Source organism: Myodes glareolus, chromosome 8 (assembly GCF_982192425.1).
Source record: "Myodes glareolus chromosome 8, mMyoGla1.1, whole genome shotgun sequence".
Lineage (NCBI taxonomy): Eukaryota > Metazoa > Chordata > Mammalia > Rodentia > Cricetidae > Myodes > Myodes glareolus.
In genome coordinates this window covers 2052092-2070614 of record NC_142033.1, presented here as the reverse complement: position 1 = coordinate 2070614, position 18523 = coordinate 2052092, and the positions used below count along the sequence as shown (strand labels likewise).

The following is an 18523-nucleotide window of genomic DNA, read 5'->3' as shown; positions in this document are numbered from 1 at the left end:
GATAGCACTTTACTTCTGGGTGACCCAGAGCACTTTGTCCTCTATACGTGATCATGTGGTCTACTAAAAAGATATGTTCAAAGGCTGAGAATTAATACATTAAGGTTTTGCTACTTCATTGTGAAGTGAAACTGACTTTTAATTGAGTTAATTAGTTGGTGTATTTAGCACCGTGCAGTAGTGAACACAGTGGCTGTTAGCGTTGCTAGGGTCGCCGTGTTGACCTGTGCTCAGAGGGAAGCTTTGCTCCACCGATGCTTGTGCAGCACCAGCACAGACTTCAGCAGGGCTAAAACAAGCAAACAGTGCCTGAGATTGTAATGAAGCCCTTTGACTCCCTAAAGGGAGCTTGAGCATCCCCCAGGGATGCTCACGGGTGGTCTTTCATGGACAGTTTTTAACAGAACTCTTAAATGCTTAACAGTGATTAATAACCTGTTGACAGTGAGCTTGCGCACTTTGGTTTCAGAAAAAAATTATAATTTTGTTCAGTTCAATGACTCCTGTTGGACTTTCTGAAGTTTCGGTACTTCTACGATCCACAGCAACCATTTAGGAAACAAAAAGTTTAAAACTTGGGGCTGACAAGGTGGCTTATCGGGTAAAGGTACCTGCTACTGACCTCGATGAGCTGAGTTTCATCTCCGGAACCCACCTGGTGGAAAAGGAAAACTGGCTCCCACAGGCTGCCCTCTGACCCCCATAAGTACACTAACTATGTTACACGCAGAAAAGCATACTAACCATGTCAATTCACACTTACACACAAAAGCACATGCCCAGTCATTTCACATTAAAGTTCAGAACAGCACTTTTCTATTTCTCCTCAAAATTGAATAAGGATGACAAGGTCCCGATGGCTATATAGACCCCACATATTGTTAGTGTCGGGGTTGAAGTTCAGGTACACCTCCACCAGCTGATGACAGGGTCCCGATGACTGTATAGACCCTGCTTATTGTTAGCGTCGGGGTTGAAGTTCAGGTACACCTCCACCAGCTGATGACAGGGTCCCAGTGACTGTATAGACCCCGCATATTGTTAGTGTCAGGGTTGAAGTTCAGGTACACCTCCACCAGCTGATCTCTGTTGAGGTAGGATGGGTGTTTGGTATTAAAATGCCCTAAGATTTGTTACACTTTTCTCAGTTAAATTAAGCCACAGAAGTCAAAGCGCATGCCTGCTGAGTAGGACCCTGAGTTAGATGTTATTTGTTGGTGGTGCAGGATAATAAAATGTAATTCTCGACTTCATGAGGCAGGTGCTTGGAATAAGTATAGAATGCATTACCAACGACAGCTTTAACCCTGTTAGAAATAAGTTTGGGGTCCCAAAGAAAAACTTCCAATTGAACTGAAGTGTGTCTGGACAAGGTACACTTGATTCTTGGCTTAGAAGAGCCAGCACGAGACAGGAAGTCCATCTGGTTTTCATTCTGACTCAGGTGACGATTGTCTTTTCCTCATTAACTGGGGTCTGATCTGAAAAGAATTGGCACACGGAACAAAGGAAAGGAGAAGGGATCACTGCTTCCAGGAGGAAAGGGTCCTGCAATACCCAGCAGACCTTTGTGCAAACAGAGATTTTACTTGGTGTGTGTGGGGGGGTGTGTTTGTAAAAGTATCCATACAGGGTGTGGGTGGGGATGAAACTTTGAGTTTCTTGTTCTGAACACAAGTTTTATCATGTTTAACGGGAAAGACTCGTATTTGATGTTTCTTACAACCCCACCAAGCATTTGCAGATGATATTCCTGGATTTGTTTTCCAGTTAAACTGGTCAGTTAATCAGTTAAATTTATTTCTCTTGATTTAAGTGAAAAAAGTTCCCCTGATGAAGTCACAAAAAAAGTGTAGCATAGCAGTGGTACAGTTACCTGCAAACGGAGTTCCTAAGACCTCCAGACACATGAGTATAGTTACAAAATGTGAAATTAAACCAAACCTCCGTAGCAAGGAGACGGAGCTCAGTACCGGGTCAGGCAAACACTCCCCGTGCCTGTGGTTAGGGCCCTCCTGATTCCTCTTCAGCGTCTTGCCAAGTGCTTCCCTTGCCACGCTTACCCAATCAGGCTCCTCCTCCCCATTCCTGTCCTGTGAGCCTCTTCTGGTCCCTGAACACCAGCCACTCCTTCTTTCTGCTTCTTGCAGATGTCAACCCCAGAACCCATTTGGCTGTTCTTGGATGTCCTCACTAGATTTTGCAAGTTGAGAGCCTTCTCTGGCCACCTCCCTTGATCTCCCCACCCTCTCCCACTATCATTCTCAATACGATTACCTTGTTCTGTTTTCCTTAGCTGTGTGGCTGGGGTTTGAGCCCAGAGTCACGTGCACCACGTTACACAAAGCACTCTGCTAATTATTAGCAAGGGCACAGAGAAATCACCAGATGGGACCACTCTGAGGGCAAAAAGAGAGGTTTATTGGGGACTAAACTTTCAAGGCTATCTCCGGTGTGTGTGAGTGTGTGTGTGTGTGTGTGTGTGTGTGTGTGTGATGGGGTGGACAGAGAGAAGAAAAATGTCACAAAAGCAAGCAGGCTTTATATGACAGTGTGTGTTGGCGGGTGGTCTTTGAGCTGATTGACCTGTCTGGATTGAACGGGAGCTAGATGCCCTTGCCCTGGGTAGCTGACTTTTGGGGACAGATTAAGGGAGGTTCCTAGTAAACAGACACCTGATTTCAGTCTTTTCTCTTGTTTTGTTTTTCAAGCAGGGTTTCTCTGAAACTGTGGAGCCTGTCCTGGAACTCACTCTGTAGGCCAGGCTGGCCTTGAACTCACAGAGGTCTGCCTGCCTCTGGAGATGGTTTAGCCTTTAAAGACTAGGCTCACAACCAAAAATATAACAGTCTTCTCTTTACCCAATAACAGTCCTTCTGTTACCAAGTCAAAGCCCTTCTGTGTAGGACATTGTCACCAGCACTGCCATTTTGAGGGGCACACTTTGGGCCTCACACTACCTGCACCACTGACCGTGATTTTAAGATGTTTTCTCTGCAGAAGACCGTCTCTTGGGAGCCTTACCTGTTTGTTCCCTGATAAACCCCTGACTTACCGTTGATTCAAAAATTGTCATTGAATGAGTAATTTTCTAGATACATGAATAAAGGTGTAGGAAATGATCCAGTTCCTATTGGGGGTCAGATATAAAGACTTCAGTCTGAATCTGTCTAGAAGAAATCTCCTTTAAATAATGGGATACTGCATCACCATAGATTCCTAAGCAAATTGTTAGGTGTGGGATCACGACCGCAGAGGTCAAGCAGACTAGTCCTACTCCCTGCTGAGTGAACGCTTCTTAGAGAGGAACTTCCTTTTTGTTTGAGGTGCTATACATTTTCTAAATACTAGAAATACCAACCAAAATAAAAGAACAAGGGTGTACGGAAAGACTTGCTTTCTTTAGTGGGATTGCCTAAAAAGTGGAATTGGTGTAAGACGTTCCCTCAATAGTAACTAATTTACAGCTCATGGACGATGTCTAACACAGCGCTTTAATTTCAGACTACATACTGCGGCACCCCGCCCAGCTGCTCAGATCTAGCTTTTATTACTTCTTCCAAATACCATGGTTCCCAGAATTTATGTTCTCAATTAATGATTTCAAGGTAAGTCAAACAAATACTTTATTATTATCATTATTATTTTTGACAAATATTTTTAATAAAAATTCATCTTTAGGAATGAAAAATGAAATGTTAAAATGTTACTTATTAGATGTCTTAGTTACTGTTCTATTGCCGAGAAGGGACACCATGACCAAGGCGACTTATAAAAGACAGCAGTGAATTGAGGGCTCCTTTACAGTTTCAGAGCCTCAGTCCATTATCATCGTGACAGAGAACACCATGGCAGAAAGGCAGGCAGGCTTGGTGCCAGAGCATAGCTGAGAGCTCATATCTGCTCCAAGTTGCAGGAAGAGAAAGAGAGACTGGTACCAAAGGCCTGGTATGGGCTTTGAGACCTTACAACCCACCTCATAGAGATACCTACTCCAGCAATAACAAGGCCTTAGTTCCTAAGCCTTCCAAAATCAGACCCACCAACTGGGGACCAAGATTCCAACACACGAGCCTATGGGGCCATTCTCAGTTAAACCACACAGTAGGTTTAAGGACTTTCTCAGGCTTCCTTATCTCTTGATCTCTATTGACGTGTTTGAACACCTGGGTGTCAGCTGTACAGGAGCTTGTATTGCTCCTGTCGAGGAGTCTTAATCTGCTTGTTTTCTCCACCAGTTAAAGAATTAAAAGGCAGGAAAAAAATCTTGAACAAGAGGAGTATCAGCAGAGAAATCTCCAACACAGCAAACGAACAGAAAGAACCAGCAGCTGAAGGAAGGCATTTATTAGGCACAAGGAAACACAGAGTAAAATGATGATGCGGGAAACCAAGAGTTCAGTCTCTTCTTGAGCACTGGGGCTTTTAAGTCTCTGAAAGGTCTCCCTCCCCTGATTTAGGGTTGGTCAGTCTGAAGAAGAAAGACAGGATGCTCATTGGCCCACAATGGTTGTTTAAACGTGTGCTGATCTGGCCATGAACTTATGGAGACAGCCCATCAGCAGGGGTCCTGCGGCCTGAGAAAAGTCCTCAAGGCCTTAGTTTTAAACCACCAGGCTTTTGTATCCAGTCGGGAAGATGAAGGAGAGGCTTGTTATACTTTTGTTACCAGCATGCCCCTCCCTCTGTAAGCCTTTTAGGGGATCTGCCCAAGTCCCAGTCCTAATTCTTCCTTATAGGTGGGCATCGCTCCACCTCTGATGGAGAAGGCACTGTGAGTTCAGGAGAGAGAGCTGGATAGCAGTGGAAATGGAAGCCCCGGAAAGAATGGAAGCCCATACACAGAGCAATACTGGATATTGCTCCTAGGAGTTAGTGGACCAAATACTCAGGTGTTTTAGAAGCTCGTGGAATGCTTCTTTGATGTCTCAGACAGTGTTAGCTCTAGGGGAAGGTTTTTTTTTAAAGTAATAATAATATGACTGGAGATAATCCCGTGTATAACTTTGACAGGTGAGGGACCTTTGCTGAAGTTGGGTGAGGTTCTGGAGAATGAACCCAATTAACTCAAAGCTTTGAAAATGCTAAATACGTCTAACTACTGAAATGCACCCCAGCCAATAAGGGCTTTTAAAAATACACAACTCTGATACCACTATCAAACCTCGCCAAACGAATAGCAGCCCCTCAGTATCGTGTAATGTGTGTTCAGATTTCCCTAAAGATTTCACTCGTCTTGATGTACTTCACTCGTCGGAACCAAATAAGGCCACAGGTATTATTCTCAGTTGTTAGGCTGATTTGTTTGCTTCTCTTCCCTCTTCTCTTCCCTCTCCTGTGCTCTCCCCTCCCTTCCTTTTTTCTTTTGTTTTTTTTTTTTTTAAGAGATTCATTATATTTCCCAGGCTGTTTTTAAATTTGGGGGCTCAAGAAATCGTCGTCCTCATGGGTAACTGGGACAACAGGGTCAGACCAACATATCCAGCTGCTATGACTTTTAAAACTGTTTCAAGTTCCTTGTTTCTTTGCTTTTCTCTTAATGGGGATGGTGGCACACACCTGTAATCCCAGCACTTGGAGGCAAAGGCTGAGGGAGGAGGGTGGTGAGCAGAGGGCAGCAGAGGGCAGAGGCAGTTAAGACTACCACAAATCTGAGTCCATCCTGGTTCACACAGTGAGTGTCAATCCCGTCAGACCCTATCTTAATAAACAAACAAGCAAACTTGAAGTTGAAGCAATTAGGTTACTCGTCCTGAGGGAGGATGCATAGTTGGGATTTCCTAGCTGCTTCGATGAGGTGTTGTTCCACTTGACCCTATAGCCCTGATTTTTCCTACTATAGAGATGTTGGCTTATCTAGAAGTTTAGTTATATTGGATTTTAATTTGATAGGGATTTTCAAAAGGCAGTACTATACATTTCCTTGTCCATCCTCTCAGAGAAACCTGTTATATTTGGTTGTCTCCATTTTAGTCAGTGTGCCCCTGAGCCATTAGCCCAGTCTAGTCACAATTTCTTGGCACTCTACCAAATTTATGTTGCTACTGATCATGCAGTTTTATTATTTCAGTACAGTATGCAAAATGATAATTTTCTAATTCTATCATTCTTTTTGTTTTTATCAACTGGAATTTTTCACATCTTTTTGGTGATTTTTAAATAAAAAATAACAGGATGGATGTTCCTTGCAATGAATATATATTTGACATGCCAATAACTACTAGTCATTATTGTTTTTGAGGTTCATATTATTCCATAGGAGCCAAGTGGGAGTGCCTGAATCTTGGTTCCTGTTCTTTGTTCTATAATCACTGAAAATAATGATGAGAGTTAATATTCAACTCAGGAAGCTGTTACTTCCTATCCCAGTATGGAATCATCCATCTACCTAAGAAACTGTTATTCCATCTAGTGGGAAACGGTATTTCAGACCACAGTTTGGATGTCAAGGCGATCATTGTATGGGGTTTCTGTAAGCTGAGACTGCTTGTTTGTCTCCCGGATGCCCAGACTCGAATAATCACACAGAAGCTTTATTAACTGCAACACCGTTTGGCTATCAACTCAGGCGAATTCCTAGCTAACTCTTATATCTTAAATTAACCCATTTCTATTATTCTGTGTATCACCACAAGGCTGTTCTTTCTCCTTTGGCAGTTACATGGCGTCTCCTTGACTCTGCCTGCTCTCTCTCTCTCTCTCTCTCTCTTCAGATTCCCACCTGGCTTTGCTCTGCTAAGCCATTGGCCCAAACAGTGTTATTCACCAACCAATAAAAGCAACACATATACAGAAGACTTCCCACTTCAGGTTTCTAGATACTTTGATCAGACAGAATTTGTTTATAGTGTTTAGAAAGAAGAAATGATTCATGAAATCTTGCTTGTATTTCTAAAGCAAACTTGAGACAGGATTTTAACTAACTTCTCTGATATTATATAAAACATTTGTATTGTTCATGTTAGGGCTTAGACAAAGCACATTCAGAACAGTCTTGCTTGTCTGACTGTCCATCCACCCTGCTCCCTCCCTCTCTCATAGGAAACCATTTAATCAGTTTATTTTTGTAAACTCTAACCTAGCCTACAATGCATACATTCCTATGTAAACAGCTGGAATGTCAGTGTTGTGAATCATTCAGAAAGGACATCAAGAAAGTATATGGCCACGAGGAAGGATGGAATTCAGGAGAAAGAACATGCCACTTGCAAAGAGGACATAAGTTAATTGTTTTTCTAATTTCACCTAAGTTGTGTGTTTTTTCTTTTTGAGATAACTTAATTATATCATTTCTCCCTTCCTTCCTCACTCTACTTCTTCTGTATGCCTCTCCCCACTCCTTGAAATGCTTGGTCTCTTTTTCACTACCGTGTATGTACATGCATCTATCATGCTAACTATAACCTATTCATTCCATATAACATTATTGTATGTGTGTTTTCGGAGCTGACCATTGGGTGCTGGACAACCACTGGTGTGCTCTTTTCTAGGGAAGAGCCATTCCTCTCACTCCTGGCTTTCCTCAGTTGCCTGGAGTTCTTTTGAGAAGGGTTGAGGTCTTGTGGGCTTTTCCCTTACCAGCTGGCACGGCCATTGGTTCTATCCTTGTTCAACTCATGTTAAAGCAGTCATGTTGGTGAGACATTATGGGTGTAGCTTCTGATGTTACTAGAAAACACAACCTCACAGCAAACTCCCTGACTTTCTGGCTGTTATAGTCTTTATGCCTCCTCTTTGACAATGTTTCCTGAGCCTTGAATATGGACATATTTTATATATGTATTCACTGGGACTGGGCTCCATAACTCAGCTACCATATCCTCCATCAACTACCGTATCCCCCATCAACTACCATATCCCCCCATCAACTACCATACCCCCCATATTAACTACCATATCTCCCTATCAACTACCATATCCCCCCATTAACTACCATATCCCCCCATTAACTACCATATCCCCCATTAACTACCATATCCCCCATCAACTACCGTATCCCCCATCAACTACCATACCCCCCGTATTAACTACCATATCCCCCTATCAACTACCATATCCCACATATTAACTACTATACAACCTCCCCCGTTTTTTTGAGATAAGGTTGCATGAAAACCAGGTTGGCCTTGACTCACTCGTATACAGGAAAGGTGATCTTGGCTTCTGGTCCTCTTGACTCTACTGAAATACTGGGGTGACAGGCATGTGTTAGATATTATGCTTGGTGTAAGCAGTATTAGGGATCAAACCACATTTTTGTGCATACTGGCCAAGTACTCTACCAACTGAGCTACACTGTCGGCCCCCAGATCCCGTTAAAGTGAGAGATTTAGTTTATTATTAGATTTTTAAAATTACTCTCTTTTGGCTTCAATCAGGCTTTGAAGCACCTGTTCACCAGCCGGAGCACTGGCATTGGAAGGAAAGGACGTCAGCTGACCACGGACGATCTGGAAGCGTACATTTATGTCTTTTCGCAGCCCGGGGCACTGAGTGGCCCAATTAACCATTATCGAAACATTTTCAAGTCAGTACAATTTCTTAAATTTATTCCACAGATACATCACATTCTCTCTCTCTCTCTCTGTCTCTCTGTCTCTCTCTCTCTCTCTGTCTCTCTGTCTGTCTGTCTGTCTGTCTGTCTGTCTCTCTCTCTCTCTCTCTCTCTCTCTGTGTGTGTGTGTGTGTGTGTGATATCTTCATACTCTACAGTGCCCATGTGGCGGCAGGAAGAGGACAAACTTGGGTGTCAAGTCTCCTCTCTCTCTCTCTCTCTCTCTCTCTCTCTCTGTGTGTGTGTGTGTGTGTGTGTGTGTGTGTGTGTGTGTGTGTGATATCTTCATACTCTACAGTGCCCATGTGGCGGCAGGAAGAGGACAAACTTGGGTGTCAAGTCTCTCTCTCTCTCTCTGTGTGTGTGTGTGTGTGTGTGTGATGGTGATGGTGCTCATACTCTACAGCACCCATGTGGCAAGGAGAAGACAACCTTGGAGGGGGTCAGTCTTCACCTTCTATCCCCTTATTGGAAGCTGGGTCTTCGTTTTCCGCTACATAACTCAGACTGACTGAGCCGTGGGCCGCCAGGGACTCTACATAGAAACGCTGGGATTGTAGGCGTTAGTCTACTTGTTAACCTGAACTCAGGGCCCCATACTGTGTTGCCACCACTGAGCCATCTCCCCAGCCCCAAACACAATATTCTGTTTCTTTCATAGAAATTTCTTTTGTTTTATTTTGTTTTCTGAGGCAGGGTTTCTCTGTGAAATAGTCCTGGCTGTCCTGGAACTCACTTTGTAGACCAGCTGGCCTTGAACTCACAGAGATCCACCTGCCTCTACCTCCCAAGTGCTGGAATTACAGGTGTGTACCAACACTACCTCACTCATAGAAAATTTAAAACATGAAAAAATAGAGAATAATATAATAGATCCCCCATGTGGTCATTGCTTGTTTTATTCATAATTCTATCTACTTATTCTTTCCTTTTGAGTAGATTCATTTTTATTATATTGCAATGCTATGTATTAATTCACTCAAGAAACATTTTTAAGAACATTTTATGTCCTGGGCTGTGAACACTCAAGGTGCAATGTTGAGTAAAACAAGACAAGGACCCTGAGCTCACAAATCTTGCCCCACGTAGAGAAAACAGACCTGAAATAAACAATGCCAATAATGAACCCATGTAAGTCACAAACACACAGAGAAGCTTTGAAAGGGAGAAAGAGGTGAAGAGTGAGAAGACAATGCTTGAGTAAAGAAAACCCAAGTCCAGGGGACTGGAAAGAGAAAAAGGTGAGGACTAAGGTTGTATGAGAAGTGGAGACGTGATTTTACATAGCACAGGTAGGGTCCACGTGGCAGCACGGGTCCACGTGGCAACACGGGTAGGGTCCACGTGGCAGGAGCACAGGACCGAGAGGACAAGAAGAGCACGGAGGTATTTTCAGTAACTTTAAACCAGGATTTGTGGGGTGGACTACCAACTCAAAAGAGTCAGGAAAAAGGGAAAAGAAGCAAGGAGAGAGCTAAAATAAGATAACCGCAACAATGGTAGCACCCAGGCATGGTGATGTACCGTGTGCAATCCCAGCACTGGAAGGGCTGAGGCATGAGGATCATAAACGTGAGGACAGCCTCGGTGTCATGGTATCTTTCTTACCACATAAGGGGAGAAGATCTCTAAAGGATCAAGAACTCCGCACACCCAGAAAAGCGCATCTGACACTCTTCTATTTCTGCCTTCCCTAAACTCCCCTCTTGTTCTCACTGTGACCCCCCCACTGGGAAGACCTGCACCCTGGAGAAAGCACATTACCTCCAGGACATGGGAAGCTCACGAAAGGCAAAGCTTGTGATTTTGTTCATTTGGGTTATGTTGTTATCTTTCTTTAGTTTTCTTCTTTAGAGAGTCTCACTGTGTAGCCTTGGTTGGCCCTGTACAAAATTCAGTTTTATGAAAGCTAAAGACAGTTGATTTTTTGTGTGAGTGTATGCGTAGGCTGCATGTTCCTGAGTGTTGAAGACAGCCTGAGATGCCCCCTGCAGGGCCGTGCATCTTTCTTTTTGAGCTGGTTTCTTACTGGGTAGCTGGGGCTTGAGGATTAGACCAGACTGGAAAGTCAGCAGGCCCTAGAGAACTTCCTGCCCTGGCCTCTGCTGGTTATAAATGCAGCTGCCACCTTAGCTTTTTCCTGATGCTGGAGACACAGGTCAATTCTTGACTGGTAAACTTGTACTAGATTTTATTAGATTCCTTTGGGTTTTTGCTTTTTGGGTGTTTTGTTTTGTTTTGCTTTGTTTAGGGGTTTGTTAAATTGTTTTGAGGTAGGGTCTCAACTTTGGCCCATGCTGCCCTGGAATTCACTATGTAGCCCAGGTTAGCCTTGAACTTGAAGTATTGTCCTGCCTTTTGAGTACTGAGATTGCATTCACCAACACATTCCACATAATTGGATCAGTCTGACTGATCAGTCTGACTGCCACTTCCCAGGGGAGCTTTTAAAGACATTCCCTACTCCCCCAAATTACCCTGCCCCATGAAAATGTAATATGTTTGTATACTCTGTGCATATTCATGTTTTATGAATAAAATGTGAGGTTCTTCTACCCTCCCAACCCCATTTTTTACCCGGTCAGTGAGATGGTATGTCTCCTGTGGGGAAGGCACATCTCCACACAGTGTTATGGAAGGATGGTCTCAGGTTGATGTGTTTTGATCTTTCAGCTGCCTGCCTCTCAAGCATCACATGGTGACGACGCCGACGCTGCTCCTGTGGGGAGAGGAAGATGCATTTATGGAGGCCGAGATGGCTGAAGTCACAAAAGTTTACGTTAAAAACTATTTCAGACTCACCATTTTGTCAGAAGGTAGCCACTGGCTTCAGCAGGACCAACCTGACATAGTGAACAGGCTGATATGGGCGTTCCTGAGGGAAGACAGGAGAAGAGAATGACCATCTCCTGTGAAGAATCTATAAGGGAATCGCAAAAGCCTCCTAAAATTCGTTCATCAATTTACGTTTTTTTTAGGAAGAATCACTTGTTTTAATATGCTTGATTATAAATAAATATAGTGAAACATGGTATTGAAAAAAATCTATGTAATTTTTTCACTACATTTGCACAGATAAATGCCTGCCTTAAAATACACAGTTGTACAAAAAGATAATCAAGGAAAATGGCTCAGGTTTGGCTTCTTGTTTTCTTTATTATATTAACATGTGGTGCCTTTTACAAACATACATGAATATGAGCTGTGCCGTAGGATAAAAGGCAGATCTGCAATGGCAAACATTTTAATTTCATTGTTAAAATAATATTTTCTTTACTGTTTTTTGGCCAATAAAAATCCCATCATTAAACCTTGTGTATTTATAATATATAAAGGAATTTGAATGTAAACTTAGCCAGATGAGTATTTCTGAAAACGTGTCTTAAGTTCTATGTATGATGAAGGATTAAACTAATTAAAACTGGTACAAACTACATCAACCATGTAGGAACATATCTTTTTACACCTTCAATGCAGTAAGAAATGAATACTGCTGGGTGGTGGTGGCAGACACCTTTAATCCCAACACCTGGGAGGCAGAGGCAGGTAGATCTCTGTGAGTTCGAGGCCAGCCTGATCTACAAGAGCTAGTGCCAGGACAGACTCTAAAAACTACACCGAGAAACCCTGTCTCGAAAAACCAAAAAAAAAAAAAAAAGAAAAAAAAGAAAAAAGAAGAAAAAGAAAAAAGAAACGAATACTATTACTCCTTTATACACTAGAATCCAAGTTTTATAGGACAAGATTTTTAACTTTTATAAATCTAATGTGCATCATCTAGTAAAGGCCTACTGTACTATAGACATGCAGATAATTTCTTAGTGAACAAATGCAGTCTCAAGACCCCAGTAGATCCCAAACTGTAGACGAACCAAACCCTATACGGTAAATACCTTTCTCATCTTAATTAAGCTCTCACTATTTTCTGTGTCTATAACTCTTTCAGCCTGAGGTGTGAAAATCAAATTAGCATTGATCTCTTTTTCTCTCATGTTCACAGAATTTTTTTTTCATCTGTCATAGAAAGCATCCACCTTGTCAATTAAAAGTAGTTCTTATGGCCTTGCTTTGGCATTTTTGGGGCCATTAGTGAGTGAAACTAGGTAACACTGAGCAAAGCACAGATCTTATTTACACAAGTGCTGCACACCAGGACGGCCAATCTGAGAGTGCAGTGGACAGAGCCACGTTTGGGCAGACTATCATCAGGGCAGTCCATCTGAGAGTGGAGTGGACAGAGTCACGTTCGGGCAGACTATCCTGGACAGAGATGACTTACATCCCTAGAAGGCAGGAAACTGAATAGTGGAAGATTTTATCACACCACTCAGACTATTGTACAACTTAAAAGATTTAAGCATTATTTCTGTGCTTTTCACTTAATATTTTTAAACCCTGGTGGACCACAGACACCTGAAGCCATGAATGAGGGGCAGGGATTAACTACTGCAATACCATGTTACAATCAGATACTACACCACATCAGGCAAATGCAATATAAAAGAAACATGGTGTAATAACTTTTTCTAAGAGCCATATACAGAATGCAATTAAAGCTGAAAGAGAGGCTCAAGAGATGGTTCGGCAGTTAAGAGCACTGGCTGCTCTCCCAGAGGGCCTGGGTTCAATTCTCAGCACTCACATGGCAGCTCACAGCTGTCTGTAACTCAGTTTCAGGGGATCTGACACCCTCACTAATGCACATAAGATAAAAATTAGTAAATTATTTTTTTAAAAAAGAAAGCTGACAGAGTAGAAATGACATCATAGACTAGGAAGACACAGAGGAGGGCAGTGTGACTGAAGTCGCTGCTGTCACTGCCTTGGGATGTCCTCTTTGGTCACAGCACCTGAGTGACACTTCCTTCATGACAGATGGTTCCGGTAGTGACAAGAGAGTGTAGAGTGCCCTCGGAATTCTCATTGCCATAGCAACCTCGACGTACAATAAAAACTCAGTTTGTTTACGAACCTTGTGTCGGAGCCTCATAGCAAAAGTAGAAGGTAGGGAGTAAGTTCCTTCTTTGAAAGACAGGAGAGTAAGTTCTAAGAGGTGACTTTGCCAATTCCTCGAGTATAAATGTCAGCACCTGGAAGTGGCCTTCCGCATAGTTCACAGCTTGCTTACCAATCTTTGGTATCCTTAACACCTAATATATGCCAATAGATGGAAACTCTGGGGCCTATATCATCACTTTAGTTCTGGGAAAAGGAATCCAAATTAGAAGTTAGCAAACATAGCAGGAACCCGCAATAAAACACTCCTGGAGTCTAGAATGCCACCAGGTCTGGAAGAGAGCCCCGTTCACACTAACTGGGCTTCCCTCTTCATGACACCCCAAGGACAACAGTAACGAAGGGACACGTCCTGGACACCTGACACAGCAAAGCTGCCCTTGTCTTAACCAAAGCCTTGTAGCCGGCCAAGTTGATGTTACAGGGTTTTTTTTTTTCTCATATATTATCCGTTTAGAGTGTTGACTGGTTCATATTAACTAATATTAACATTGTAAACCTCATATACCATGATCAATTCTGGCCTATTAGAATTAATGCACTCTAATTTTCCTTTCTAAGTTATTAATTTTCTAAGTGATGGGTTTCACCACGGCATTTCACTCTCACAGGTCACGCTTTACCCTCATTTATCCTCCTCTCCTCCCATCCCTTTTGCCCCTGCTCCGTCCTGGTCCCCTTCCTCCCCTACGAAGTCCTTCTACTCTCAAGTCACAGAGTCTGTTACTCTCTCTTTCCCGCCTCTCCCTAAATCCCTATATGTGTGGAAAAGTCCTCCTAACACAAATGTTTAAGGGGACACTATTCACATTCTTAGCCTAAAGAGATAGGACCATCGGGCTGTCTCAATCCATCTGTAGGGACAATGAATCTCACTTGTTTTCAAAGCAGCCCATAGCAATATCACTGGCAATATCACTTAAATTTGAAAGTCGTAATTAGTATTTATTCATTTAAATTAATAAATATAAATTAGTAAATATATATGAATTAGTACCAGACATTGTTATGTGAAATTTCTTTAACCATATATATCAAAACAACACACCATGGTTGTTCTCTTGATGAGATCCTAATTCCCCTGTGGTTCTTTCTTCTAATTTTAAAGGGGATGCATCATTTCCTATTAACCAGAAATTGGTTTTAAGGGTGTTAACCACGTGCAAACAGAAGCAGCACTCGAATGTGGGAGAAGGGATACTCATAGGCTGAGAAGCAGGCTTCATGGCTCCCCTGACAGAGCGCAGACGGACCACAGACACCACCGAGTTGGAGGTGTGCGACAGCGAGATCGCTGGGGAAGTGAACAGGTCCTTATTCTCACCCGCAGTGGCCAACCCCTTCATACAGCAGACTCACCTGAGTGCTTGGCGCTGGGCCCGCATTATCCTCCTGGGCACTGTGCTGGTACCTGTGCGTGTGTCCTGCATCGCCTTCCTCTTCCTCCTCCTCTGGCCTATGGTCACGCTCTCCACCATTAACTTGCCTACTCGGCCTACCAAGCCCATGAAAAGCTGGAGGAAGCATCTGGTGAAGCCGGCCCTCCGGTTCTTGTTCCGCGTGACGTTCTTTATTGCCGGGTTCCTGGTTAAGGTCAAAGGGAAAAGGGCCACCAGAGAAGAGGCCCCCATCTTCGTCACTGCGCCTCATTCCACTTTCTTTGATGCAATCGCTGTTGTTGTGGCAGGGCTCCCTTCCGTGGTCGCTGCGAGTCACAATGTGCAGATCCCATTGGCTGGGAAATGCCTCCTGTACACTCAGCCTGTGCTTGTGAAACGAGAAGACCCGAATTCTAGGAAGACTACCCGGAATGAAATCCTGACTCGAGTGTTATCCAAAATGAAGTGGCCACAGATTCTGATTTTCCCGGAAGGAGTGTGCACCAATCGCTCCTGTCTTGTCACTTTTAAACTAGGGGCCTTCTCCCCAGGTGTCCCTGTGCAACCAGTGCTGCTTAGGTACCCCAACACGGTGGACACAGTGACCTGGACCTGGCAGGGCTTCACAAGCGTTCAGGCATTGATGCTAACTCTGAGTCAGCCCTTCACTTGGGTGGAAGTAGAGTTTATGCCTGTTTATAGCCCAAGTGAGGAAGAAAAGAAAGACCCCATCCTTTTTGCCAACTCAGTCAGAATCAACATGGCGAATGCTTTGAAACTCCCTGTGACAGATCATACTTTCGAAGACTGCAGACTGATGGTTTCTGCTGGTGCCCTCCAGCTACCCATGGAAGCTGGTCTGGTGGAATTCACAACGATAAGCCAGAAATTGAAATTAGATTGGGACAATATCCACAAGCACTTGGACAAATATGCTGAGATTGCAGTCGCCTCAAAAGGAGGCAAGATTGGAATTGAAGAGTTCTCGAGTTATCTGAAACTCCCAATTTCAGAGCCCCTGAGACAGCTTTTCTCTCTCTTTGACAGGAATCACGACAGCACCATCGACTTCCGGGAATATGTGATAGGACTAACGGTCCTGTGCAACCCTGCCAACACAGAGAAGATTCTGCAAATGTCGTTTAAGCTTTTTGATCTTGATGAGGACGGCTACATAACGGAAGAAGAGCTAACGACTATACTCCGGGCAGCGTTCGGAGTGCCAGACCTAGACGCTTCTATACTCTTCAAGGAGATGGCTGGCAAGGAATCAGCTCAGGTTTCATACGCAGCCTTCAGGAAATTTGCCCTGAAGCATCCAGTATACGCCAAGCTATTCAGTTCATACCTGAACCTCCAAGCAGTCTATGTGTACAAGCAGTGAAAGAGCATCCACAGCGCTAAAAATCTTCAGGTCATGTTGGAAAGAGGGGAAGAACTTGTAGATAGAAACAATGAACTAAATAAAAATTATCATTTGAGGAAAAGCATAGACAGAAGTTTCTGTCCCGCACAGTCCTGCAGCTGCTCAGGCCCAGTAAAAAAATAAAGATGTTTATATTAATTATAAACTGTTTGGCTTGTTCGCTCAGACTTATCATTAACTAGCTCTTACAACTTAAATTAACCCATAATTCATGTCTATGTTTAGTCACATGGGTTGGTACCTTTTCTCAGTGAGGCATTCTCATCTTACTTCCTCTGCATCTCGCTGGTGACCACATCTCTGTCTTTCCTCTCTGCAGAATTCTCCTAGTCTGGTTGCCCCACCTAGACTTCCTGGCTGGCTACTGGCCAATCAGTGTTTTATTAAACCAATACGAGTGACAAATCTTTACAGTGTGCAAGAGCATTCTCCCACAGCTTTCCCCCCTTTTTTCTTTTCAAAACAAGGCCCTGAATCTAATCTCCTTTGTTTAGTTTTTCTTCTAAACATTATCCATAATAGAAAAGCTCAGTGGTTTTTACTCTAAGTGGCACAGATACTGTCCTTGGGGAAGAAAGAATTTATTGACTCATGTTCTGATCACAGCCCATCACTGAGGAAAGCCAGGGCAAGCGCTTCAGCAGGTGCATAGATGCGAACCATGGAGAGCAGCTGCTTTCTGACTTGAGTGGCTCACTCAGCTTGCTTTCTATACAACCCAGGACCACTGAGAAGGGAAGGCACCACTTATCCATTAGAAATCCAGAAAACTTGACCACAGGCTGGCCTAATGGAATAATTCTTCAGCTTCAGTTCTCTCTTCCCAAATGACCCTAACTTTGTGTCAAGATGGAAGAAACTAACCAACATGGATATTTAATTACATTTAAAAAATACTTGAGGAATTATTCCAATTAGGCTTTTATAATATCTGTTATTCCCCTTAAGATAATGTTTGTTTGGTGCAATGGTACATGCCTGTAGTCCCATCTTCACAGAAAGTAGAGGCAGGAGCACGGCTTTGCAACCTAACAAGTAAGACTCAAATTTAAAAAGTTTCACAACTGCCTTCTTTGGGGACTTTCCTTTAAACTGACAATAAATGGTCCTCAAGTTCCTGTTTTCTTATTCTTAACTTATTTTAATAAGACTAAGAACTGTAGATGGAAGACTTTTCTCTGTGTTGCCCAGTCCCACGAGACTGGTTTCTCTCTACCCACCGGGTCCTGCTTGCTAGATCCTGCAGCTGCTTATGAAATAACCACTCTGAGGCTTAATATTAGCTATAGTTTTTTTACCAATGGCTTAGACTTCTTACTGGGTAGTTCTAAGTATAAATTAATCCATTTCTACTAATCTGTGTGATGCCATGAGGCTGTGGCTTTCCAGCGCCAGCATGTTACTCCTTTGGCAGCTACAGGGTGTCTCCTCGACTCTGCCTACTCTATCTTTGTTTGGATTTCCTGCCTGGCTTTACTCTGCTAAGCCATCGGTTGAAACAGCTTTATTCATCAACCAATAAAAGCAACACAGAGACAAAAGGCCACCTCACATCGAAGAACCCCAACGAGGGGACCTTGATTTGCCAGGTATCATCTAGTGGCTCCCCTGGGACTCCCTGTGATTTCTGGTAACATCTTTCTTGCCTTTTAACTCTTTAATTGGCAGAGAAAACATATCTAGAAGGCATTAAAGGGACTCTCTATCCTCCTGTAGAGGTATTTGCTCGAGCATATTCAATGTTGCTTTCCTCGCAATATCTAGGGCATAAAATCAGTGTACATGACCACCAACAGAAGAACTGATAATTGAAATGCATGTATACACATGAAGGCATGGCAAAGAAACCACGGAAATGGCCCCTCCATGGTCAGGGGGAAAGCTTTGTGTGGGGCAGGGGTAAGAGAGAGAGAACAGAACAGCTACAGGCACCTGGAAGAGCCCAAAGCAGAGAGAAAAAGAAACAGACTGGACACGGCCAGGGTTATCTGCTAGAAAGAGAGAATAGTTAGGGGATAGGGGAAAACATCTTGCTTTTATATAGAGAATGAATGGGTATCTGGGAGGTGCGAAGTCTGTGAGCTGCAACAGCCTGGGAGCTAACACAGTGGAGGAGTGGGTATGTGTGTATGTGTGAGAAGGACCAGA

At 43.3% G+C, this 18523-nt stretch overlaps 2 protein-coding genes across 2 annotated transcripts in view; both read left to right on the top strand.

The window, feature by feature from the left end:
- The window catches only part of Ephx4 (epoxide hydrolase 4), a 32031-nt gene extending 20167 nt beyond the window's left edge, over nucleotides 1-11864 (top strand). The window contains exons 5-7 of the mRNA XM_048447097.3: nucleotides 3505-3608; nucleotides 8379-8527; nucleotides 11228-11864. Coding sequence (XP_048303054.1) covers nucleotides 3505-3608; nucleotides 8379-8527; nucleotides 11228-11456 — 482 coding nt within the window. The 3' untranslated portion in view covers nucleotides 11457-11864. The remainder of the gene's footprint in view (nucleotides 1-3504; nucleotides 3609-8378; nucleotides 8528-11227) is intronic.
- A 1638-nt stretch (nucleotides 11865-13502) lies between these two features.
- LOC125408644 (lysophosphatidylcholine acyltransferase 2B-like) lies at nucleotides 13503-16514 on the top strand. The gene is made up of 2 exons (XM_048447095.3): nucleotides 13503-13558; nucleotides 14679-16514. Exon 2 carries the CDS (start codon nucleotides 14795-14797, stop codon nucleotides 16331-16333), a length of 1539 nt encoding a protein of 512 aa, XP_048303052.1. The 5' UTR covers nucleotides 13503-13558; nucleotides 14679-14794; the 3' UTR covers nucleotides 16334-16514.
- The last annotated feature ends 2009 nt before the right edge of the window (nucleotides 16515-18523 follow it).

Excerpts from the sequence above, each read along its gene's own strand:
- LOC125408644 (XM_048447095.3), top strand. The coding sequence starts at position 14,795 with ATGGCTCCCCTGACAGAGCGCAGACGGACCACAGACACCACCGAGTTG.